Source organism: Glycine max, chromosome 18, assembly GCF_000004515.6.
Source record: "Glycine max cultivar Williams 82 chromosome 18, Glycine_max_v4.0, whole genome shotgun sequence".
NCBI classification, from domain to species: Eukaryota; Viridiplantae; Streptophyta; class Magnoliopsida; order Fabales; family Fabaceae; genus Glycine; species Glycine max.
The window spans coordinates 3,644,499-3,659,444 of record NC_038254.2 but is presented as its reverse complement, the minus strand read 5'-3'; the positions used below and the strand labels follow the sequence as shown (position 1 = coordinate 3,659,444).

General features: G+C 30.1%; 2 protein-coding genes across 8 annotated transcripts; both read right to left on the bottom strand.

Annotated features, from left to right (window-relative positions):
- Window positions 1–191: 191 nt before the first annotated feature.
- LOC100306180 (uncharacterized) lies at window positions 192–3,411 on the bottom strand. 6 transcript variants are annotated; one of them, XM_006601675.4, is made up of 9 exons: window positions 3,327–3,410; window positions 3,148–3,207; window positions 1,724–1,765; window positions 1,586–1,621; window positions 1,462–1,497; window positions 1,275–1,373; window positions 1,133–1,192; window positions 935–1,029; window positions 192–642 (listed from the first exon to the last, which is right to left on the bottom strand). In XM_006601675.4, exons 1-9 carry the CDS (start codon window positions 3,366–3,368, stop codon window positions 513–515), a joined length of 600 nt encoding a protein of 199 aa, XP_006601738.1. In that variant the 5' UTR covers window positions 3,369–3,410; the 3' UTR covers window positions 192–512. The 6 variants fall into 6 exon arrangements, with proteins under 6 accessions (XP_006601738.1, XP_040867514.1, XP_006601739.1 ...); XM_041011580.1 differs by lacking the exon at window positions 1,586–1,621 and having other exon boundaries at window positions 1,712–1,765; window positions 3,327–3,411; XM_006601676.4 differs by lacking the exon at window positions 1,462–1,497 and having other exon boundaries at window positions 3,327–3,411.
- A 7,057-nt stretch (window positions 3,412–10,468) lies between these two features.
- LOC100820168 (cytochrome c oxidase assembly protein COX11, mitochondrial) lies at window positions 10,469–14,732 on the bottom strand. 2 transcript variants are annotated; one of them, XM_041012054.1, is made up of 8 exons: window positions 14,587–14,732; window positions 13,488–13,587; window positions 12,816–13,176; window positions 12,660–12,712; window positions 12,068–12,140; window positions 11,555–11,659; window positions 11,185–11,265; window positions 10,469–11,106 (listed from the first exon to the last, which is right to left on the bottom strand). In XM_041012054.1, the coding sequence occupies exons 1-8, from the start codon at window positions 14,720–14,722 to the stop codon at window positions 11,005–11,007; spliced, it is 1,011 nt and encodes a 336-aa protein (XP_040867988.1). In that variant the 5' UTR covers window positions 14,723–14,732; the 3' UTR covers window positions 10,469–11,004. The 2 variants fall into 2 exon arrangements, with proteins under 2 accessions (XP_040867988.1, XP_003553055.1); XM_003553007.5 differs by having other exon boundaries at window positions 13,488–13,614; window positions 14,587–14,720.
- Window positions 14,733–14,946: the final 214 nt, after the last annotated feature.

Below are 14,946 nucleotides of genomic sequence, written 5' to 3'. Positions count from 1 at the left end.
CAGAGACTCTTCGCTATGCGAAGGTATGGGCAAAAGAAAAAGCACTCATTAAAAAGTTATGAAGCAAGCACATGAGTTGCAGTTTCGTTTGCTTGAGTATAAGCAACTGTTAAACCAACTTTACAAGCAACCCAAAATGAGAAAACACATTAATTTTAAAGATAAAGGAAAAATCTCAAAAATTCTAATAGTTTCACATGCAAAGTGATAATTCTATTCTATTGATTTCCAAATGGTACAAGGCATTGGTATGGAAAAAATGGTACAAGGCATTGGTGTGGAAACACCCAAGATCAAAAGACACACCAAAAATACACGGTTGATCTTTATTTGTGACAAAGAAAACATCATCAAAACATCTCCCCGCCCGCCTAATCAAGGAGCTAGGTTGTCCCATGGTATAGTACAAAACTCTAAGTTTCCCTATGGATAGTGTACAACATGCTTGAAATACAAGGATGAATGAATACATGGATAGTGTACATTTTACATGCTCCTTCCCTCAAAGCTTTCTACTTAATGGGCTTGAGAGTTTGATGACCATAGTGGTGCAAGTTGTAGATTTCATTGCCAACCGAGCAGCTCCAACACTTGCTGCTCATCATGTGGAGGCATGACTCTCTTGGAATACTCCTGCTTGATCTGCATGTCAAATTTTATATGTAGTTCTTTACATTTCCCATTATTAATACTTTTATTCTTTTAGTCATTAACCAAGTTAGTGTATAGTTGAATTCCTCATAGATAAACTCTTAATCTATTATTTAGTCATGCATAGATGGTGTAAAAGTTACACCACTTATAATTATTTCTGATTGATTGACAACGTAAAACTTTAGACTAACGTATGTAGAAATTAAATTCTGTTCCAATCTTACATAGCTCTTATATATATATATATATATCCTTGTCATTTTCATCCATTGTCCTTTACCTTTGTGGGAAGAATGGCTTATCAAAATAAGGCATCAATTGAGCTCTTGGAACCATTTCCTTCCTCAGCAAACGAACCTCTTCCTCTTCAATCAACTGCTCCAGATTAACTCAATTAATTTCATAAAGATGAAGTTCACTCAAATGTTACTCTCGTGCTCAAAAATAGACCAATTTATCATCATTATTATGTGCCTACCTTTTGCAGCTTTTCCTCTTGTTTCTTTTGCAGCTCCATGATATAGAATTTTGTCGTCACCTGTGCATACATGCAAAACCACCATCGTTAATCTTAAAAAGCTAATTGCTAATATCAGCACTGGTTGTTCACAATTTCTTACAGCATAATTGAACATTGCACGCTTGACAGCTCTTTCTTGGGTGTGGAGTTTAAATTCTTGTGGCTTAGTATTTTCTCTGGGTGGAGACCTTGGTGAAGCCTATGCATAAACAAAAATGGCTTACCAAATTTGAAAGAAAAGAATTTCATAATGTAGAAATTTACATACTAACTCGTATATATTATACCATGTTACTTTCTTTGGGTGGAGACCTTCTTGAAGCCTAGACGAAGAGAGAAATGGCTCACCAAATTTGAAAACAGAAATATACATTCAGTAGAAATTTACATACTAATTCGTATATACTATACCATGTTACTTTCTTTGGGTGGAGACCTTCGTGAAGCCTAGACATAAAGAAAAATGGCTCACCAAATTTGAAATAAGAAATTTACATACTGTCGAAATTTACATACTATTTGGTATATATACTATACCATGTTACTTACTTTAGTCTTGTCATAGAACTTGTCTTTGAGTACATCTTTTGTCTGTGAAACATCCAATTATATCTATTTAGGTGGCAATTCATGATTCATGTATAATAAGCTAGAAGGGTTTTTAAACAACCAATCATACATAGAATAATGGAGAACAGAGAAGAGTAAGAAAGCATAACAATAATAATAATATTAGTGAGACCAAGTACTCGCGTGATCATAATGGGCCCATTGTGGGATAAAGCAATTGATCTAAGTTTCGGAAAGGGACTGCATGGTGCATGAATAATCTAGGTGAATAAAACAGTCGTCCAATATGTCTAAACTTATTGGCCATGTAAAATTTGTGCATATGCTTATAACAACTACTTCGCAAAAAAGGGAAATTTCCTTTTTATTTTTAGAAGTAAACTAAAACTTATAGAAAGTATCAAATGGGGAAAAAATAAACGAAAACTATGAAATTGGAGAAATAAGAGAAAACAAATTTAGTTACATAGTACAAAATATATGCCTTTCGTGTCAGACTCCACAATATTATCCATTTAAAGCAGGAAATAGGCCATTATCATCTTTAGGTGGATAGTTCATTATTCACAGGCCAATGATGGTTTCTGGTTTTTTCTTTTTGTCGGAAAAGCTTTCATTGGCTATAAGATTAATATTTTTTTTTTCGAATTTTAGAGAGATACAAGAGATTTTGTCAATTTTTAAATCAATAATTGATAGCAAGGAGAAAGTTGCGTCGATAAACTTGTTGGGCGGAAGGGGTAGTTAAGACAACTTCAATGATAATATTGAAAAGGTGAAATGGGATATTCATTCTTTTTTATGCTAAATGAGATATTCAATACTTGTAACAAAAGTTATCATATGCATGCATTTCTAAACTAGATTTTATGTAAATTATCATTCCGTATGTGTGTGTGTTAGAGTAATGATAATAACACAAAGTGTGGTGTCACAGACAAAAGAACACATCCATATATATATATATATATATATATATTGGATTAGAGGCACAAGGTGAAAATCCAACTTGATGCATCCATGTATATAGGTGTGCTTTCTCATAAACAAAACAAAACAAAGGTTGTATTTGTATCACCATCTAAGTATGCAAGAGGTGTTACTTATATAACACTCCTCACTGATCTCTTTTCTTCTTTCACTGTCATTCAGAGGTGATGCAGTTGCTTCATAACTTTCAACCTTAAGATGAACTGAAACAAAACAGCTAAACAAGTGCAGAAATGCTATCTTCAATAACTTCTGGGTGTCCTAATATGATTGAATGTAAAATTCTAAACTCCAAACCATCCATGCATGCCATGGAAGCTACATTTTTAAGGGGCAACTAATGTGGCAATGAAACAAGGAGGGGATTTTTAAGGCTTATATATATGTGAGGGTAAAGCTAGGCATAATCTCACCATTCCTCTAGAATTAGTACTGCTCCATTGAGCTGCAGACTGAGAAGTGTTCTTCACAAACTTTTTCCATGGAAAATTAAGGAAAATCCAAAAGAAGTGAAACTGTTAAGACATGTTATTCTAGTACTAAGAGGGAATAGAACAAAAGAAAAAGAAAAAAAACAATTAAGCTTCCCAACCTTCAAAGCAGATTTAGGACTGTTAGAGCCTGCTTTCTCCATGTTTAACTAAGTGGAGTGTGTGTGTAGCAGTAACTGAGCTGATGAAGGGACTATATAAAGAGTGGGAAAAGATGAAGTTTGGAGGTTGGTAAATGTCTGAAAATTTTATTTCTGTTGCCACATCACCAGCATGATCTAGGATTTGCATGCTTTCTTGTACCAAACTTTCTGATTAAACCTCCCTCTCAACCATATATTTGTCAACCTTGCTATGTTCCTTCAAATTTCCACTTGGCTTAAGTGAGGGATAATCCCTGGTTCACATTGATTAATCTTGAGTTTACTAGCATGTTGAATTTGAACATGTGGAGAACACTGAGGTGTCTGTTACATAATTGGAAATACGTCCACTCATTGTAGTTGTTAGTGTCACTTTAATTGTGTAATATTGAATGAATACTAAAAGACATAGTTTTTATAGTGTTTTCCAATAGAGAAAAATTGCTTGTTTAATTAGTTTATGTCAAGTTGGCAAAAGCATAATCAATTATAAGAAAAGAAAGAAAAAAAAATCAACTTCTGCTCTGGTAGAGCACCAAGGGGAATGCCAATATGCCATTGGTATCGAATTTTCGTGTGGAAAAATACCAAAATAAAGGGAGAGGAAAATAAAAATGTTTATTATTTTTCTTTTAGCAATAACATAGAGTGTTTGATCTGTTATTTTTTGGTATGAGACTACAAGTAGAAGGGAGGCAATCCTTTGTGAGTTGAAAAATGCAATAGATAACAAAACCTTTCCTTTGAATATACACAAAAATCAAACTCAAGATTACTAATTAAACTAAAACAATCTCATATTAGATGATTCATAAGCGGTTGGTTGTTATAGACTTATTATGTTATAGGTTCTATTAAGTTCTACAAAAATCAAACTCAAGATCACTAATTACCCTTAGAGTGTGTTTGGATGGAGAAATTTAAAATTCTGAAAAATTTTAAATTTTAAGAATTTCAAATATTTCAATTGAAATTTTTTTATTTTCAAAATTTTGTGTTTGGATAAAAAAAATTAAAATTATGAGGATGAAAAAAATGAATGAAAAAAAGAGAAAATATGATTGGTATGCTAGTTATACGTGTTCCTCTATTTAGGAGGTCAGAGAGTGTTTCTTGAAGAAGACTGTAAGAAGAGAATTTCAATTTCTCACCTTTTAGTAGGAAATTGAAATTCCAGATTTTTAGTTGTTTAAAATTCTGTTTTAAAATTCCAAAATTTTAAATTCTTCATAAAAAACATCCAAACAATGAATTCTAAATTACAGAAATTCAAATTCTCTGATAAATTACTTTCCTCAGTTAAACTTCTTTATCCAAACGCACTCTTAGATTTTTTATAAAACGGTTTTTATCAACCGTGGTAGTTTACGCGTTGTAGTAAATGGTTTTTTTAGTAGTGATAATCTCTGATTTTCCTATCCTTATTTATATTTGATCTCTCATTTCAATATCTTCTGTGTTAGTCATTAGAATTAATCTACATCACCGTAATACGCAATGATGAATATAAACTACCTTCAAACATGACAAAAAAATTGAACTCTTACTATGATTCGTAATAATATCTAGTATGTAGTTCAGTGTCTCATTTAAAGTGCATTTTTTACGTTTAGATTTTTGCATTCCAGTAACTTTCTTATATTTAATCTCAAATACATTTCAAGTAAGAAAGTACATCTGATTGACTCTGGCACACTTGATTTGAGTCACTTTCATTACCACAGCAAGAGTAGAGTAATTTTGAAAGAGCAAAAAGTGATGACCAGCCAAAAGGTTGTTAATAACCCGCTTTCAAATGTTTCTTGTTGAAGCCGTCAAACCATCCTAAGACACTCCCTAGCCACATTCTTCAATCTGCACTGCCTCAGCTTCACATCAGTCCTCTGTCATCCAATCCTTCATACTATCATCAACTATTTCTCCCAAATTACCTTATTATATGGTGCCAATATATGGTTTCATTATGGTAATTTATCATGTGGTTTTATTATCCTTAATCCTTGATACCATCCCTTTGTTACTATGCACTGACTATAAAGAGTTTTTATTTTCACTCAATCACAAATTGTCATGTTTAATAAGTTTGTAATAACTCCATTAAAAGTCCTATTTTTTTTTATTGGTTTAAAAGTTATACTTATCTTTATTTCTTACTAGTAGATGGTATAATTTTTTTTATTTTTATATTTAGTGTATTTTTTTTTATCCTTATGAATCAAGTACTTTACCATAGGATTTACAATTGAACTAGACTCTCTTGATTTAGATTAAGTGTATAGAAATTAAACTCTTATTACTTTATGATTTTTTTTTTTTAATAAATGATGTTTGTTTCTTAATTGGGGTCTCACACCTAATGAGAGACTTTATTTCATCTCAACATCCATGCCAGTTACTGAAAATTCGTAATAACGCTGTTAATTTTTAGTCTAAACATGATATCTGTTTTGTAATTAAGGAACTAACTAGTAAAATGATTGAATAGTAATCTGCAAGTTGTTATCACTCGTACGGGGGGAGGGTGATAATGTTTTCTTGTGGTTTCATCTATTATTATTGTAGTTACCATTTCACGAAGTTTAATGAATGATGCGTTATGCTAAGAGCAATTCTAATTATAGAAAAGTTAATTAAGTTCACTAAGAAGCAATTAATGCTTTGGAAGGACAAAACTAATCAGATGCTTTAAAATGACAAAACGACAATATATAGCTCATTATTTATCTGTTGAAAATTAATGTTAAATTCTGCAGTTAAGATATTGTCGCTGGTTAATCAACGCATAGACAACTTGAGTTACACTCTATATCTTCTTAATCAATTAGTTAATCCTCGTGTCATTCAGATTCAATGAACAATATGTCAATTCATGTGCATTATTCTCTCTTATCTTTTATAATTAAAATCTTTCATTCCCAATCCATAATTCTTTCATTCGGTACGACATCATCAAGGATCAATATTGTACAATTGCATTCCCGGTCTTTTCAATTCCTGTTATATGTTTTTTAATGCTTTGTCTTGAATCTAAGTTTTTAATTTCTATTTCGTCTGCTTTTGAATATTCAGCAGTGCATCACCACAAAAAAATAAAATTGTCATATCTTTCATTAAATTTGTCTGTCTAAGCAATTTGAATTGCTTGTAGAGAAACCTTAGCAAGATAGCACAATGATAAAGTGATCACACAAATATACAAAATTGTCGTATTCTTACACATTTATAAATGAAATCAAAATTTTTACTCTTTTAATAATTAAATTGTCGTCAATTTATACAATCTAGAACCAAAATAATCATTTATCAAACTTTTAACGTTTTGTTGGATAAAGAATAATTCTTAAAGTAATTTTACTTTATCAATCAAAGTATCAAACAAAATCAATTTTTCTCAACTTACTTTTAAAAATATCATATGCAAACACAAATCATTTCTTCTTAAAATTATTTCTACCAAAATTCAAAACAATAATTTAATTAGAATACACAATTTTTATCCAATCAAATATTATCATGTATAGTAAGATGATTGATTTTTAAAAGTCATATTCAAGATTTTTTTTATCCATTGGTGTATAGTATCAAAATATTTATATTAACTGTGTATAAAATTCAATATTAAAGCAAATAGATTTTTGTTCAATATATGTATCTATGGGGTAAAATTAAATTACACCAGTATAATTTATACTATTACACCACTAATACTTTTACATGAAATATTTTTTTTTATAGATTTAATTGTTGAATCATAATTATATATCACCTTAATTGTTGATGTCAAATTTTATATAAAAAAGAACACTAACAAGATGTTAATTAAATTATATATACAATAAAAATTTTAATATATATGAATGTATCAAATAATTTGTATTAATTATTCAATTGAAGGTTATTGAAAGTTATTAAATAATATAATAATTGATGTAAGTTATTACACGAATGTAATTTAATTTGATTTCTCTTTTTATATATGCTCTTGTGAGAATATATTATTCTAATATATAAAAGATCAAGATTATAAATTCGGTGATGGTCACAAGATCACTTCAAAATATAGTGCACTTTTTTATTTTTTATCATTTAAATATAATCTAATGATATATATATATATATATATATATATATATATATATATATATATATATATATATATATATATATATATATATATATATATGAGTTTAATTCAAATTCGTTAATTTAAAATATTTTACATGATCAACTAAGATGTGATTTTAACATAATTTTAAAAATAATTATTATAAAAGTTAATAAACTTATAGTATAATAGTTGATAGATAGTAATGTAAAAACCTTTTATACTATTAAAGTATTAATGTATTATATATATTGCATATTTTGTTTCTTTATATTTGAAGTTGAAGGTTTATCTGATGGGCTCGACACAGTTGGAGCAAGTCGTTTTCATTTCCACTGGAAGATAAAGACAGTGATGAAAGCTGAGAAAACCAATGGGTAAATAAAAGGTTGTTCAGAGCAAGTTTTCAAATGTTTCTTCTTGAAGCCGTCAACCCCAGCCAAAGACACAATGTCAGAAAGAAAGAAAGAAAGAAATTGATTTTGGTTTTGTGAAGAAGGGTAAGCAGGGTGTCATCCAATTCGTTAGGTTGTGAATCGAAAATCAACCTACTACAAGGCACCACATAATATGCTTGCAGTTGAAGCTTGTGGGGTATCCATATTTCCATCATAAGATAGAGCCTCCAACAAGACTTTAACAAATTAGTGAATCTCTCTCTCTCTCTCTTTAATTTTCATTGCAACTGAACATGATCAGAAAGTCTCAACTACCATATGCATTTTCAGTCTCAGCAAATATTCTCGTTGATGATTAGTGAGTGAGAGTCAGCACTTATTCTTATATATACTACAATAAGGCCAATACAATACTTGTTCGGCTTGTTTGTTGGTCTCTCACATGAATAATGAAAATTAACACTAACATATAAAACACTGATAATACGTTCAAAATGCATGTGTTTGAAAAACCTTGTTTTATTCTTTTATTATTGGAGATTGTGAAAGCACTTCTTTATTCTCATACGCAGACGCAGTTGTCATTCTTTGGTGGCGTGAGCCATGACAAACTATAAAGGTTTTTATTTTGGAAGGCTTGTAATAGGTGTTAAGAGCAGACAAAACAAAGGTATAAAAAAGAAGTGAAGCTTATTGTAGGGATGGTAACTTATACTAATTAAATATAAGTACATGTCGTGTCTAGATTTTAGCATGAAATTAAAGCTTAAAATTATAATTTGTTTCATTAATTTAAATTCTTATATTTGATTTGATTTTTAAAAAATTAGAATCTCAACTCAATCATAATTCTATGGAATTATAAAATAATTACTTGATAAGTTGTTTTCAATTCTCAATATTTTAAAATGATCATATCTTTATCTAGAGGATCCAACAAATTTTATAACACTTAATATTTTTATCATTATTGTCATCACTATTACTATTATCGTTGATGTTATTGTTGTTATCGTCGTCACCATTATTTGTTAAAAATATATTTATATGTCTATGTCTAATATCGTCATCAATTTTATTTGTTGAGAATATGTTTAATATCTTTAGTTTTGAAAAAATAATTTAGTTTATTTTTTAAGAATTTATTATTTGTTTCAAATCTTTAAAATATTATTTAAAATTAAAAATATTATGAATTTATTTTCTTTTTTAAGATTAGGATGTTAAATTTATGAAAAGAACTTCTTGATAAGGGAAAATTTATCTCACCTAATCCAATCCAACCCAAAAAAGGAGATACATACAAAGAAAGAATTTGCAAGTTCCACACAAACTCATTACTAAGAAAGGACTTGCAAAAGAATTTGCAAGTTCCACACAAACTCATTACTAAGAAAGGACTTGCAAATTCCAAAAAACTTAAGATGGAGATTTGTAAGAGCTTAAAAAAAACTTGTAATAAATATAATATATCTTTTTTCTTTTACCAAATATACCTCTAAACAAAAATACAAAAAAAAAACATCATTGTTATCTGTTACTTTTTAATATTATGATAAATAATGATAAAATTTAAGTACAATGACTTAGCTACTAATATTAAACTGTCGACCCTCAATGCTAACTTTTTTTTTTAGAGCCCTCAAATACTAATTAACCAATATTTAATAAGCTATCAAGATGAAGTTCTAATTTTAGAAAATAAAATCAATCATGAAACTAAGTACTTGAGTTGTACAAAAAAAAAGTACTTGACTAGCTAGCTTGAATGATTGGTTGAACACACATTTCAACGTATGGCCTATGGTTGAACACACAATTCAACGTATGGCCTATGGTTGAACACATCCAACTAGATTGAATAATTCACAAGTAATTCTATCCTGTTTTTGTTTTTTTTAAAAAAAGAGCTCTATGACTATGTGAAAGTTCTTATAATTTTGTTAAATTTTATTATAATTATTTCTATATGTAGATTGAATTATATCACCAAAGAATTATATTGAGTTTTAAAATTATGAAAAACATTAGAATAAATACATATTTTATCTTTGTAAAAAAATATACTGATCACTCTGTTCTCATAGATTAATTTTATCAATTTGATAGCTCAAAATTCAAAAACTTAATATTTTATTCTTTCCACTTATTTGGTGGATAAAATAAAATGTTGAGAATTTCAACTGTTTGATAAACTTTAATAGATAAATGGGACTTTACACCTTTTTTCTAACCTTAGTTTTAGTAATAAAAAAAAGAGCTAATACCATTTCTTTCGTTATAAAGTATAATAAAATTTTCCAGTAAAAAAAGTATAATAAAATTAGCACAATGTTTATATTATTGTGTTTCGACAAAAGTCACAACTAAAAAAATAAAATAAAACCCAGAACGATAGTAATATTTATAACATAATCCACCACAATAAAGCAAACCAAAAATAATACCAACTAGTTCATGGAAATCTACTTTGTTATAGTATCTAATTTGGTGGCATGGTTTATTTAACTATAACCCAAAAGAACTATATCAAATAATTATTTTAAACATCGAAAATAAGCAAACTCTATAAACTGTTAACTATATATTGAAAATAATTGGGTTTTGTAAAAGTATAAAGATAAATGCCCCGTTAAACTATCACCAATATTCATACCATGCTAGTTTCCCCTGATTGTAGACGTCATTGTCACTTACCATTTTGTGAATATATCTCAACCTTTTACAGTTCTTAGATAAGTTTTACTATCAATAAATTCTAAAAGCAAAATTATTCATTCATCTAAATGGCTAATTTGAAGAGGTACTCCAAATCCCTGCTTGCATTAACTTAGGAGCACCAGAAAATCAGCATAATTCCAAATGTCATGGCATGGTACCTTGAACCTTCAAAAGTTGATCACATGGGTTTTCTAGTAGTTTTGCTGAAGCTGAAAATATTCAAGAACTTGGCAAGCATACAGAAGAGGCAGCCTTCTTTATACGTGTGAAACAAATAAGAAAATGAATTTGTCTTTTATGTCAGCCACCATAGGTAACCAAAACTTTAACTTCATCAATGTGCTATGCATCTTTGTCCTTTGAAATGGAGGGAGCTTGTTATTTGAATCTCATGTGAACATTCAAGTTGGTCTTATTCCTCAGAAACCTTGAAGAAGGTATATGATAATATAATGTTATTGATACCATTCATTTTAGGATCCGTCTCAAATTCCGGGTCAATATAAAAGAATACCTACAGTACAAGCAACATAGTATTAGATGCTTGGGCATTAATTGAGGCTACATAAGAGTTCAGTTTAAAATCACTTACAGGCATGTCAATCTGCTCTCCAGGAAGAAGTCGCTGCTCCTCAAAGCAGAAGCATTGAATTTTATTGAAGTACACTGCAGCCTGTATAAGAAAATTTATAATTTGGACATTATTCTAAAATGATTATTTTGGCAGTGTTAGGAAGGCGAGAATAGGGAAGAAATAATTCTTCAATAAGGCCGAGAAGAGATCATAAAAAAAGACTTTACAACAGGCAGACTTAAAAATTGATATTAAGTTCTTGGCCAAAAGTCAAGGTTTTAATCAAAGGGATATTTTTATTATAAACTTCCCAAAAATCTTAAGTATGTAGAGTTCACGAACAACCTTTGTCATACAATAGAACAGAGTATCAATCAGTAGTTAGTACCTTCATAGGAGTGACATTATACGTAGAAACACCTGTTATTGGAGTAGAACTTTTGTTTTCGGCAGTATAAAATGCAAGGGCACTTTCACCAGGCTTGACCCTAACCTGGTAGAATAAATGAATAATGCCATATTACAGTTTTTACTTCTTCATTCTCCTTAACGTCCAACTTTTTTAATGGCATGCGAAATACTTGCAAGTCAGCAAGTGCTTAAACACAGTCAAATGTGAAAGTGTAAAGTAAGCATACAACTATATTTTGATTTAAAAATATCATTTGTACCCCAAATATTTAAACTCTGATATACCAGCCTTTTAGCTTGACTATTAGTAGTTCTTTGAGTTTCCATTCTTCAATTGTCATGGACTAATATAAATAAAATTAATAGCTCCAAGAAATAAAATTAAATGTTATCTTAAATAATAGTTTGACATGTAAGTTAATAAAATCCTCTTTGTGATGGAAATGCAGTATGCTTTCTGTAAGGTGCAAGATGTTAAGTAAGGAAAAACCTCTCTCTGTGTGGGAACAAACTTCCATTGCATCCCATCAGCAATATCAGCATTGAACTGCACCACGATTTCCCTGAAAAAAAAAAAAACTCATCAACCCAATAGAAGTTACAACTGCAAAAAAGCTAGCTTGCAAAACAGCACACCCTAATTGAGGTTTATTGAATAATGCCTCATAAAGTCATAAGCATATCTCATCGAATCATTACTTAATTTTCCTTTAACATACCAAAAGTAAGGTAAAGGTACTACTATTGATGGTTCAGAATAGGCAAGTTTTATGGAGTAATCTTCAGGTAAAGCATAAAGCTGAACAAATATATTTTTACGATTTCCTTCATTTGCTTGGTTTTTTTTTTTTTTGCCTAAGTACTGTGTTATACGAATGCACAGTATAAATGAAGGAAACAAAGCAGCTCAAAGAAATTGAACCACCATGTGCGGAACAGGAAAATAATGAATTTTTTATTTCAAAATTTCTAGGGAATTCAACGGCTATTTCTAATAACCATACAACAATCAACCTGAAGAAAAAATTAATCGTATGATGACTGATGGTAACAAGGTAACATCAAATAAGAAAAAACAATACCTTGTGGTGACTGTATTATTGCTATCATGTCGAGCAATCTTTTCTTCAACAGTCTGTAAAAGTGCAAAATTTCGTTATCAACAGATAAAAAGAAGTAAAATTGTCAACCCAGTTGATGAAAAAACAAAAAACCATAGAAAACCAACTCAAACACACCTCACGCCGGGTAACAGTTCCCCCATAGCCAGTTGCTTGGCAAAATCTCCTGTAAAGGGGAACTGCAGCATATGTGCACCCAACCATAGCAAAAACTAAGCCCGTCAAGTATAAAAGCATCTTTCGTGATTTCTGTTCTTTGGATGCATGAGAAGAGAAGTGTCGGAAACCAGGCATGGAACATGACTTTCCAACATACTGTGAAGCCAAAGCTGAAGAGCGGTAACACAGATGGAATGGTTTTGTACTCAATTCTTGCTTAAACTTTGATAGCCGTATATTACAAGAGAAATTGTGTTGGAAGCTGGTATTAGGATTAATGAACTTGTAACTTGATCCTTTAGGAATGATAGATAGGCACCTGAATAAGAAAAAAAAAAAAATCATCTACAAATAACTAAATAAAGTAGAAACTAATTTCTTTCACATTTTCTTTTTGGAAGTCAGACTTTAGAGAGGCAAAAAGGTATCATTGCACATATGTATCTCTATAATTAGAACAAATCACTAAATTAGAGAGAACAAGTGGTTTGAGAAGTCTGTTTAAGTAGTACAGTATGATTTCCTTCATTTTATCGCTAATATGCTTCAGAGCATTCCCCATAAAAGAATCAATCAATAATCTGAGACAAAATTAAGAAAAACATAGGAATTAGTGCAACATCACGTAACCTGGATTCAATTGAGTCTGTTTGCAAAGCCCTAAGGTATGGCAAGAGATGAGTTCTCCTACTTAGCCTTGACCATATCATGATTAGCAATACTGATGTCCCTACAATAACAGGACATTAAGTGCTATCTGCAAGAAAAGAAAATAAGTATCAACTTCTGTGAAGCGTGTTTAGAAATGTTTGGGTGCAGAAAAATTGATCACGGATGAAAACAATTGTTTTATAATAAAATTATATTTATGGTTCGATCAAGGACCAAAATACACGAATGAATCTTTTTCAATATTAGTAGTTAGGAAAAGAATCAAAATGTCAATACATACAATTATACAAACACAAATTTATATTAGTATTAGTAATTTAAATCTATTAACAAAATCAAGCCACGATAACAGTACACTACAATCTGGCAGACAGCACCTATGAAGCAAGTAATCTTCAAATCAAATCAAAATAAACTCACTCTTGTGATCAGTCTGTCACTGAACATATCCTGCCCCCCCAATTATTTTACTTGGAACTAAATTTCCATTATTGTTCTAATAATAATAATAATAATAATAATAATAATAATAATAATATACAATAAAAGTATAAAACTATTCAAAATGGACCAGGCATGAGCCAAATAACATTAACATGGAACCAAGGAGGAGGAGGGAAAAAAAATCCTCTTTTAGTTGGAATCAGTTTTCTTTCAATTACTCTCCCTAAAACCAAGCAAAAGCATGAAACTCCCAATAGCAACTAACTGAGAATGATGCTTTCAACACAGCATGTTAGATCAACCAAACACAAGCAGCAATAGAACAATTCTTAACGTTGAATGTAAAACGAAATAAAGAATCAGAAAGGGGCTTAAGCTTTCGGATGCGAAGGGTACGGCCATTCAAAAATAGCACGTGAGTGGGCATTTCATCGAACAAAATTAGTGCACCATAAAAATGGTTCTCCTGAGAACCATAACCCCACAAACGCAAAATAAAAATCAGACCCAAATCATACGTGAACTCAATCTCCATATCCCATAAACCAAAACATAAAATTTGGAGAAATGATGTAAAAATGTGAAACTGCGTGAATGAGAGAATAAGTGTTACCGAAATTGTTGAAGTTGAGAAGGGAGCAGCAAGCTGAAGCTGAAGCCTTTCTGGAATTCCAAGCTATGGATTGGGGACGACACTCAGGCCTCCAAAAGATTGAATAAACCTTCTTTTCTGTCACTTGGGAAAACATAGATCGAATATTGAATTGAACTAACCTTCATTTTTATTAGATACTATTAATTTTTATTTGATATTGATATTCTTTATTTTTAGGGGTATTTCTTATTTTATAATTTTATAAGGTCATTTATATATATAAAAAAGGTAATAAATTTTTAAGATGATTTGTTTCTAATGTAGAATTAAATATGCTTTGGTCAATGATTAAAAAAATTATGATTTAGATATGTTAAA